Source organism: Chanos chanos, chromosome 12, assembly GCF_902362185.1.
Source record: "Chanos chanos chromosome 12, fChaCha1.1, whole genome shotgun sequence".
NCBI lineage: Eukaryota > Metazoa > Chordata > Actinopteri > Gonorynchiformes > Chanidae > Chanos > Chanos chanos.
Genome location: NC_044506.1, coordinates 14,048,860 through 14,060,179, shown reverse-complemented (window position 1 = coordinate 14,060,179; position 11,320 = coordinate 14,048,860). Strand labels below are relative to the sequence as shown.

The 11,320-nt window shown below is 42.4% G+C and overlaps 1 protein-coding gene across 1 annotated transcript; it reads left to right on the top strand.

The window, feature by feature from the left end:
* The first annotated feature begins 5,184 nt into the window (after window positions 1–5,184).
* Window positions 5,185–10,119, top strand: sp4 (sp4 transcription factor). Its single transcript, XM_030789146.1, has 5 exons — window positions 5,185–5,268; window positions 5,816–7,325; window positions 8,224–8,428; window positions 9,165–9,364; window positions 9,786–10,119. The coding sequence occupies exons 1-5, from the start codon at window positions 5,200–5,202 to the stop codon at window positions 10,034–10,036; spliced, it is 2,235 nt and encodes a 744-aa protein (XP_030645006.1). The 5' UTR covers window positions 5,185–5,199; the 3' UTR covers window positions 10,037–10,119.
* The last annotated feature ends 1,201 nt before the right edge of the window (window positions 10,120–11,320 follow it).

The following is an 11,320-nucleotide window of genomic DNA, read 5'->3' as shown; positions in this document are numbered from 1 at the left end:
GGTGTGAGAGTGTGTTTGGTCTCTAAGTATTTGAATGGAGCCAGATGATCAGACAAGAGACTGTGAGGTGATAGGATGTAGACAGGTTACACTCAGCCCTCACTGTAGCCACACGAGAATGTCTGATTCATCATCTCCATGTACATAAACACACACAAACATACAGGTACACACATACACAGACATAAACATGCACACACACGCACACACATACATACATGCACATGCATGCACGCACTCACACACACACACACACACACACACACAAACACACACGCACACATCACTCTTACTTAGACACACTCTCACACATATTCCATTTCCTCCTCCAAACATTTTCTTAAAATATCCCAAGCTCTAAGTGTTAATGAACTAATTGTGGTAGCGCTTTATCTTGTCAGACTCTACCACGAAGGAGGAAATAAAGGACTTGTCAGTGCTTAACTGGAGAGAAGCATAAAAACTCATTCTTGGCAATCAGAGATATACACACCCTAGTTGGCACAAATTCATGACAGTATCCATAAAGTGCAAGAAATTCATGTTCTGTGATTTCTTTTCCATTCAAGACATTCATTCCAAAAACAAGGTATCAGAATTCATAAATGATAGAAGACAAACTGCAACCACTTCAAGTACCAACATTTTGACAGAACAGATTTACATTAACACGATAGATTTATATGCATGGTTAACACACCGCTGCTTTTCTTTATACACACATTATGACTTGGTGGGGAGTTATAGTCTCCTGTTAAGGAAGTCATGTTGTTCACCAATAAATCAGTATGCGCACATTCCTGTGGTTAATAGCCAAGAGACTTATCTTTTAACACTCTGTTGGTGCTCTCTCTCTCTCTCTCTCTCTCTCAGTTTAACGGTAGGCAAATAATTTCCATTCCCTGAGCCCCTTGAGGGACATGACTAAGACATAGCAGCGTTGTTACATCATACACCTTGTACATTTTACCAGCAGTGATCGATGAAAGCTGAATGCACAGGTCTAAAAACACACTAGATGGTAAAAAAAAAAGGAAGTGACCATCAGCAATTGTTTTGTATTGGATTTCACTTCATTTCCATTGGCATTCAGACGTACATCAACAAGATCATCTGTACTTCTTTTGCTTGACAAATGGTAGATTCTTACTGACTGGCAGACAAAGGGTTAATCAAAACAAGTTTGTGTTCTCTTGTCAACACCTTCCTGCAAGAGAGAACGCACTCACTTTATGAACAACAGAGCCGTCTGCCAAAAATGTCTCATTCACAAGAGCGGTAGTAAATCTCCCCCAAGCCTCACCCGCAGGACACAGAGACACAGAGACGCCACTCACACACAAACACAGACACACACACTCTCACAAACACACAAAAACACGCACTCTCAGACGCACATTTACATATACCGGCTTTAGCAGACACATACACATATTTTTTGAGTGACAGTAATATAAGTTAACACACACGCACATGCTTAACGATGGAGTCACAGACACACTTACGTATATACCCATGACTTATGTATATGTTTTACGTATGTGCATTTGTGCAATCTTTCAGAAGGCATATTCTTGAATGTACTCATCGCTATAGAGAGCACAAAAACTGTGTGGAAACTTTTCTTTTTTAAAAGAAGGCAATAATAGGAATCATATTGTAACTCACTGCGATTATTTGGCATCAGTGTTCATTGTAAAGTATAATTATGGTAGTTTCAGTGACAGTAATCAATTTCATATAAAATTATGATATTACACTTATTTAATCACACCCATTCACAACTCTGTGTTTTTCCAATAGAGATTCTGTTTTAAAAAAAAAATATACGTCATATTAATCGTGTAGCCTACAAGAAGCCCCATGTTTTGTTTTTTTTCTCTGCCCATTTTTTCCCAAAGCCAGCTGCAAAGTAGTTTCAAGTCATTTTCAGTCTTCCACCACAGAGTGACTCTGCTGCCTTCATTAAAGTCATCAGCAAGAGTACACAATCTTCACCCCGGGATCTCACTAGTCCTAACACTAACAAAATGATTTACAAAATTGTTATTTATTTATTTATTTAGTAAAAATGTCAGTGTTCAAAATTACATTTCAAATACTTTTCAGAAACGTTCCACTGAACACAGAATCAGAGTTCTGGGGGACTTTATTCGGGGAGAATAGAAGACTGGTCTTTGTACCTGATGCTGTCGTTAAACATCTTATTTTCTTTGCAATTATAACACAAATCTCCAGTTTCTTGTAAGGAGGTTAAGGAAAAACAGTTTCAGTCTCAAGGGGAAAATGTTTAAAACTTCATGCTAATTGACAGTTCACGGTTCTCATTAACACGTTTTTCCCCCTGAGGAGATGCAGTGTAGGAGTCTAATGTAGTGCACTTTGTTGACAAGCTCCTAATGCCAGCTACATGTCGCTGATCATGAAATGGAGACCGTCACTGTCAGAGAATAATTGTATCCTAAATGACATAGTGAAGCCTAGCATCACAGACACATCCAAGGGCATTTTCTCTGTTTAACACTCTCAGTATTTAGAACGCAGGCTGTCAAACAAATGTAGCTGAACATAGCTGCCCTGTGAATTAGTTTCACTGCACTCTCTTAAAATATAATCAGCAGAAGTTTAAAGAAAGCTTTTTTCCCCCAGACTCTAAGCCTATCAACACTGGTAAAGTTTGTATGTTGATGAGGAATTTCAGTCCCTTCACCTGGGATTATTTGTGGGGTTTGCTGCCCTCTTGTGACTACAAGGGAAACTACAAATAACCAGGTGTGCCTCGATGTTCTCTGATTTAAGGTTTGCAGTCAAATTTCTTGACTGAAGTTCAGTATAATTGTATCTTTGTTTCTATCTGAAATTAAACAAGAAATGATGACATGTTTAAAAAGTTTAGCTTCTGATTTTGCTAAATAGTATACTCTTCTAGAGCGTCTTATTGTAGAAGACCAATGAAGGAAACAGTAGATATTACAAATATTAAAAACCAGGAGGTTTTAAGACTCCTGGACCCCCCTAAGAAACAGTGGATTATTGCAGTTGGAGCATTAAGCAGGACAGTAGAAAAGAATGTAATTTTCCACACTACAACTGGAAATATTACACTTATGCATTTTTCCATTAAATCATATTGTAGTACAGTGCCATTTACACTATATAATGGCACTAAGTTATTCTATTATCATTGATATGTGCTACCCGTGGATAATATTGATAATGCTACAGCTGGGTAAAATATGGGACTTGATATGTGATAGCTGTTTCACTTTTAAATGTCTGCCTGTCACGGATGATCAGAGCTGTTTGAATAAGGAGTTTAATGACAGGACCAATGTCTCCCCATGTTGTCTTTTTCTTTTTGCATCAGTTATGGTTTTAAAGGACTGGATTCTTGAGACTGAGTGTTGAAACCCTCATACTGATCCCCTCTACACAGCATTTCTTGCATTTGTCAGTTCATCATGGAGAGGGGAAAAGGAGGCTACACTAAGAAAAGAATTTTCAAAGTTCTGTCATGAAGGAGCAAAATGACCTGGAACCAACCTGACAGTAGACAAATTTCAGTAACTCTCAAAAGACCCATTATTATCTCACACAGTCATTCTGAGCACCCATCTAGCGGCAGTTTGGAGCTTGTTTGCACTTGCCAATTATTGTGTAGGTACTGTGTGTGCGTATGTGTGTGTGTGAGAGAGAGAGAGAGAGAGAGAGAGAGAGAGAGAGAGAGAGAGAGAGAGAGAGAATTCCACAATTAAGATATACCTACTTAACAGGAAAGTAATTCTGATATCGACCAAAATAAATGAAAGCATTACCGCAGCTACACCAATAGCCTAGGCTACCGACGCGACCACCTTCCAGAGGCTGTTTGTATATATCTGTAGTGGCTATGGAATGACACTGCCAGAGACAAATAGCCGAACATAGACATGTTTTGGGCTCTGGGGTAGCATGGCTGTACTAGAAGGTAGGTTTAGAGGTAAGGTTCTCTCCTCCCGTTTCCATTTGCCCAACCCCCACATAGCACAAGTAACCGCCCTTCTTTCGCACTCTCAACCGAACACGACAATATCGCAGAGCATTTTTCCCACTCATCGCTATACAGCATGGGTGTTGTAGTCCTTTTCGCTAAGAAAACATTTCGACGATCGGCCTTCGTCAAATACAACTCCCATATAAACCTTCGCTTACAAAGTTCTCCCATCCAATCTGAATATGTGGGATGGGAGCATCCGCCCACAAAAGCCATAGCAATTTTACTGTTGCTCAAATACAATTGTGTTTCAAAAAGTGGATACATGCAATTCTAAAAATGAAAACAAAATATATTGCTTGAATAAATGCTGAGAATAACACCAAGCAAGACGTGTGGACAGCGACGCGAAAGAAGAGGAGCATGATTTTGGCGTTCACTTGAGATTTAAATGGAAGTGGGTGGGCCTTCATGTAGACAGATCCGTAACTTGGATGAGGAGACATCTAAACGGAAATTCGTTAACGCTTGTTCGAAAATTCATAGGCACGCTTTCGAGAAGCACGCATACAAGTAGTTTTGAAGGTGACGTATCCGGGTGCATTTTCTGTTCCGTTATTTACGGGTGCAATTTTCGCCTTGCGCTTGGTACCGCCCTTCCTGGCGGGTGGGTCTTGTCGTCAGAGCCAGATAGAGCACAGCGGTCGGTGGAGCTACGCCACTGCCTAGCAGTAGCCATTCGTGGAAAATAGGCCGTCCTTCTCGGGGCTTCAGCCTGCCTCTGCTTCCACAGCGTCCGGCCTTTTTCTTAAACAACTCCTCTCCGGTTTTATTAATGCGGGATGAGTGGTATGTACCCTCCCTCCCATCCGTCTCCACCCCTCTCTCCATGTATCGACAATGTCTTACCCCTATTTTTGTTAAGACTGGCTATTTAAGAATTACTGTCTTGGTTTGTTCCCATCATTGATCAGTTTTGGTTGTGCAATGTCTAGAAAGGACAGCCTCCTTTACGAGTGTTTACGCTACTTTAGATACTATTGGGTCGGGTTTAACCCCACTCGCTTACAATATTTAACCGCTATTATCATGCCATGTGTACATAATACCCTTCGATTTGTATTTTATAATCGGATCCTTCTCCCATACAGTGTTTTGACTGTAGTCAGGCCATTTCGGTTTGACTGAGGTATGATTTCATTTTTACAGACTCAAAGAAGGGAGCTATGGCGACAGATGGGGGGAAATCAAGTGGAAGTGAAGGTGGAAATAAAGGGAAAACTTCAGGATCACAGGTATCAATATCGTATTCATAACATTTCCCCACACAGCCCTGGATCTAGCCTCAGCTGATACACGTTAGCCACTATATATACTTCCTGATTGCATAGTAGGCTAACAGTTACCTTGTCGAACACCAACTTACTCTTTAAGCCTGACATTAACCGTCAGCGTTACCGGCTGGTCTTGGTTTTTTACATTTTAATTTGCAGTTAAGCATGTTGTTCATGATTTGCATATATTTTCACTATTTCCAACACTTCCCAGCAGAGTAACGTGCCTCCAAATTTACCGTTTCGCTTATTGAAGGACTTGGAGCCGAAATAACATTTCTCATTTATTTGTTAAAAAATAAATAAATAATAACGTGCATTAAAGTTGGTAATTGCTTCGACCCAGTTTCGGCTTCAATTGCATCTCAGTCTCTCTCTGCTCCATGTCGGGAAATCGAGAAAATGTGGTTCACACACCCACCCACTCTTCCTGTAAACCCGCCCACATCTTCTGACAATGTTTTTTTTTTTTTTTTTTTTTTGCCTGTGTGTTCCTGTGTGTCAATAGGACGCGCAGCCCTCTCCCCTTGCTTTGCTGGCAGCCACATGCAGTAAAATAGGAGGTGTTGCTGGTGAGGGCCAAGTGGGAGCACAGCAGCAGATTATCATCGACCCAAACCAAGGGCTTGTGCAACTCCAGAATCCACCTCAGCAGCTGGAGCTTGTCCCCGCACAATTTGCAGGAAACGGCTGGCAGATCATAGCTGCGTCACCTGCACCCGCCGCTGCCACCGCTGTTTCCAAGGACAACACGCAGCAAACTGGGGTGACTGTGGCAACAACCACTAACGTTGCGACTAGTGACGGTACGACAGGACGGAAGGTCAAAACAGTCGGTTCGAATAATGCAACAGTTGGACAACCACAGCAGCAACAGTTTCAAATTATCCAGGTGCAAAATATGCCCAATTCATCCGGTGGCATTCAGTATCAGGTGATACCACACATTCAAACGGCAGACGGTCAACAGATCCAAATCAACCCCAACAACCCAACAGCCTTAAGTGTGCAGCCAGAACAGATTCAACTTATTCCTGCTGGAAACAACCAGGCCATCTTGGCAACCCCACAGAGGACAGGTTCTGCCAACATTGTCACCCAGAATGTGACCAATCAGGCGATTCCCCTTCAGATTCGTCCGTCGTTTCCTCTTCAGCTGCAGACCATCCAAGGCACACAGACCCCAATGGTCACCACATTACCGATCAACATCGGTGGAGTGACCTTAGCTTTGCCAGTCATCAACAATGTAGCAGGAGGAGGCTCAGTACAGCTTGTTCAGTCAAGTGATGGAAGCGTCTCCAATGGTAACCAGCTGATGTCCACGCCAGTCACCACTAGTGTGGGCGTGGCAGAATCTACCGTTGCTCCTGCCTGTTCGACGACAACAGCCAGTGGGACTGACTCAATTGCTGTCAGTTCTGCTGATAGCGGTACGTTACCCCCAGGCTCTGCTGTGTCTGAGGGAACCGCAGAGAAGGACGGACAGAGCCAGCCCGGTGAGTCAGACGCCCAGAGCACAACTCAATCAAACGGGCTCCAGCCTGCAGCTGACCAGCAGGGTCAGATCCAGCAGTTCCACATTGTTGGCCATCCAGTTGTGCAGCAGATCCAGATCCAGCAGCCCCAACAACAGCTGGTCCAAGGCTCCATTCAGCTTCAGCCAGGCCAGACCCTTCAGCCAGTTCAGCAGAACCTTCAGCTCCAGGCCTTCCAGAACCCCGCCCAGGTTCTGATCCGTGCTCCTACCCTCACCCCGACCGGGCAGATCAGCTGGCAAACGGTGCAGGTTCAAAATGCAGGGGTACCCCAGCAGCTCACGCTCGCTCCTGTGGCATCAAATGCAACCGGGGGCACGTTCACTCAGATAGCACCAATCACACTGGGTGGGACACCCATTACCCTGAATACAGCTCAGCTCTCCTCGGGGACCGGCGTGCAGACAGTAAACATCGCCGGCTTGGGTACAACAGGGGTACAGGTACAGGGAGTCCCACTCACCATAACAGGAGTGCAAGGTAAGATCCTTGTGATATATTTGTATTTGTAGAATAATAAATTCATTAATAAGGAGGTTTACTAGTCAGCCTTGCACTGCTCAACCATGATATCTTCTGCATTCTCATGCATGCTGTTTTCATGAAAAAGTTGACATGATTTGTAAAAAAAAGTAGTTTAAATTGTAATCAGTACTGAAGTAAAACTGTCGATTTACTAAACAGCACAATGTACCAGAATGAAAGTGGAGATGTAGTTTGTAAAGCACCTGCTAATAGGTTACTTTCACTGAATTATCAATGTAAAATCAGTGTTACATGTTTGCTGTTTTACTGTTTATGCAAAATTGCATTAATTTTCGGTGGTCTTCAAGACTCACAGCTTGTTATGGCTTTAATTACTTCAGGTCAAGGTCTGAAATTAAATACAACATTTTGGTGAACCTGAATTTCAGTCTTAATGACTTAGGATAACTGTCACGTCAGCTATAGTTTGATTGATCTCCTTATACTGATGTAAGTGTTCATATGTCACATTACTGAATGTCAAAAGAGTGGTCCACTCTTGTGTACCGTCTTATCAGATTGAGCAGAGGTTTGGTCAAACATAGAAATGCTGCAGATGAACCCACAGCTGTGTATTTCTTTTAATGTGAATACAGTTATGTTTAACAATTTGTTTGATTCACTCCTAGGCATGTAATGAAGATACCACTTACAGCAATTTTTTAAAAGATGCTATTTTTTTGCTGTTGTGGACCCACAAATGTAGTTTTGATGCTTTGAGACATCCTCTTTATTCAATAGTTATGCTATAATGTGTTATTTTTTCTAACTCAGTTTGACTGTGTTCCACAAAACTAGAGAGGCCTGTGAGCCTGAGCCATGGGCTAATTTGCTTCCATGTTGGTCTTAAAAGGTCAGCAACCAGGTCAGGATGGGGTCAAAGTTCAGCCAGCCCCAGTGACCGTCACTGTCGGTAACATTGGCAACACTGCGCTGAATGCAGTGAGCCCAGAGCAGCTGAGCCAGGTCCAGAGTCCGTCAGACCAGGAGGGTCAGCCCAGCAAGAGGCTCCGCAGGGTGGCCTGCTCCTGTCCCAACTGCAGGGATGGAGAGGGAAGGTAAGAAAGAGGAAGAGAACGTTTGGATAAAAATGAAGGAATGGGAGTCGAGAGAATGAATGACGGATTCAGATAAAGAATTTGGAGTTGGAAATGCAAAGGATAATAGTCTTTCACAATATAGTGACAGAAGATGATTGATGTATTGATGCTGATGTAGGAGTATCATGTTCTCACATTCTCTGTTTTCTTTTTTTTTTCTGTTGTATTATTTATTACCTGTTGGTATAAAAAAAAAAACCCTTCTATGCCCTCTGAACTTTATGTAAAGTTTTTATGTCGTCACAGCTACATACATCCAAAGTTACCTAAAGTCAAAAAGTGACTCACGGCATCACTCAATTTGGCAAGTTTACTGTGATCTCCAGAGACTGCTAACCTGTCGGTCGAATAGCTGACAAACGCTGAGCCCACCACTGAGATTTAGAGGCTTCTAATGGCAATCAGACTGTGCTCATATCCTGTACCATGCAAGGCACTAAAGAGCCGCTGAACCACTTTTCAGTCATACTGAGCATAGGTTCAATATTGGGAAAGACTGAATCAGAGAGTATTGCAATCAATACCTCATATTTGTTGGTAATTAATATGAATGCAGGACAAAGATGAGCTTGATTTGGAAGGAGTTCCCCTGAGAAACAGACATAGTCTGGTAGTCTGACTCTAAATCTAGTTTTGCTCGACCGTTCCTCGACAGCACAGCACTTATCTCCTTATGAATGTCTGTAACCCTCAGAAACAACAGCGATCCATCAAAGAAGAAGCAGCATGTGTGTCACATGGAAGGCTGCGGGAAGGTGTATGGGAAGACTTCCCACCTGAGGGCCCACCTACGCTGGCACACAGGAGAAAGACCCTTCGTCTGCAACTGGATCTTCTGCGGAAAGCGTTTCACCAGGAGCGATGAGCTGCAGAGGCATCGCAGGACACATACAGGTACATGCCTGTGCGCACACGCTAAGGAATCCACACAAGACAAAGAGAAATATTCACATAGTTGCGCTCTCACTGATACAGACTTTATTCTCTTAGAGCAGTGTTTCTCAATCCTGCTCCTGGGGGACCCTGGCTCTACCTACCTGACTGAACACATCTTTGGCACTTTTGATTGGCTGAGCACACCTGATTTAATCAAGAGCATGTTAATCACACTAATCAGGTGTCTTCGGAGCAAGGATAGGTAGAAGATATGCAGAGCAGGGCTCCCTCAGGAGCAGGATTGAGAAACACTGTCTTAGAGCATATGCCTAAAAGGCGTTCCATATCATAGACAGCACATACAAATGCACGTTCAACCTAATGCTTTACATTAACTGCTTCTAAAATTTATTTTGCATTTGTTGTGTTTCCATGCCAGGTGAGAAGAGGTTTGAGTGTCCAGAATGTTCCAAGAGGTTTATGAGGAGTGACCATCTGTCTAAGCACATCAAAACCCACCAGAACAAGAAAGGAGGGGCAGCACTCACTATCATCACCACTGAGGACATGGAGGACACAGTTGACGAGGTGCTTGGCTCACCACGTATTGTTACTGTGGCGTCGCTCTCACAGGATTCCAATCCAGCCACGCCCACAACTTCGAATAATTTGGAGGAGGAGTTTGAGTAGCTCCACCCCACATCTGTTCTGCTTCAAGCACCATGGTGATTTTGTTTGTTCGTTTGTTTGTTTCATTTTGTTTGTTTTTTGTATGAAAATGGACAGACATAAAAGTGCACCTGATTTTTCATATGAAAATCTAAAACTAATTAATGTTATGACAAAAAAGAGTAATCTAAAGATTATGAAAATAATATGGGTTTTTAAAAGACAAATCTATAGGTAGTCAGATGAAGGATAAAGTCTTACTTAGAGTAGCACAAGGGGGAATCTGTTATTTACAGTATAAAAACCCACCACATTCTTTAGGAGAATAGAAAGTCTATTTCTATGCACAAAATGTTTCCACAGGGATTTTATTGATTTGTAGAGAGAATTGTGACTTGGGAGGAGGTGTGGAATCATCTAGAGGTCCTTGCATTTACAATAGGACACCTCAGTGATGGCCTCAAGTTTTGGGCACATCTTGGTAGGGCACCTTTAGACTGTTTGTGGAACTGCATTAGGTAACATTTGGGGGTGTGGCTTAATGCAGTTCTGCAATGACTAAAAAGCTAAATGACGCTCCTCATGGCTACAGAGAAGCACCACCCGATCTTCAGTCTTTAAGATGTTTCACGTTTATGCAGGACCTTGAGCAGTTAAATCAGTCTCTATTTATGAAAAGCAGTTAACAGAGAGAAGGACTTTTTTAAAGGGTAGTAAAAAGCACATAAAAAAAAAATGTAAAGATTTATTAATGATGCATTCCTATTGAGAAATGGTTGACATTTGAAATCTAGCTTTCTAAGACTTGCTATGTTGAGTGAAAGCAATACTCTAAAGACAATCTTTGTGAAAACCATGTTTACATTAATAGGGGGCAGAATAGGTTTCTTTTGAGAAATGAAAATCTAAACGGAAAGGTCTCTCGTCTCTCGAGTCAAATGAACTGTACTACAATGCCTTAACACAAACTGCAGTACCACTCCATTACGGCTGTGTGTTTTTAGGTGTGGAGGGGGGCTGGGGCTTTGGCTGTTAGAGCAGATGAATTCCTGTACAGCACAGTTGATCCTGTGTTGTTTTCTTACAGTGGTGCACACTGTGGCCAGTCAGGGGCAGGTATCTTGCTGGAACAGGGGCATTTGGGGATAGAACCCTTAGACATTTCCCATCTATCTTCCTTTTTTTCTATTCCACTCCTTGCATCTGCCCACATCACATATAGTTTAAAAAAAAGAAAGAAAGAAAGAAAGAAAGAAAAAAAAAAAAGTCAGAAGCGTTCCCGGCATCAGCCTCACCCCTTCCCCT

Excerpts from the sequence above, each read along its gene's own strand:
- sp4 (XM_030789146.1), top strand. The coding sequence starts at position 5,200 with ATGGCGACAGATGGGGGGAAATCAAGTGGAAGTGAAGGTGGAAATAAA. Across the intron at positions 5,269-5,815 it reads GGAAAACTTCAGGATCACAG|GACGCGCAGCCCTCTCCCCT; the intron begins GTATCAATATCG and ends GTGTGTCAATAG. Across the intron at positions 9,365-9,785 it reads GCATCGCAGGACACATACAG|GTGAGAAGAGGTTTGAGTGT; the intron begins GTACATGCCTGT and ends TTTCCATGCCAG.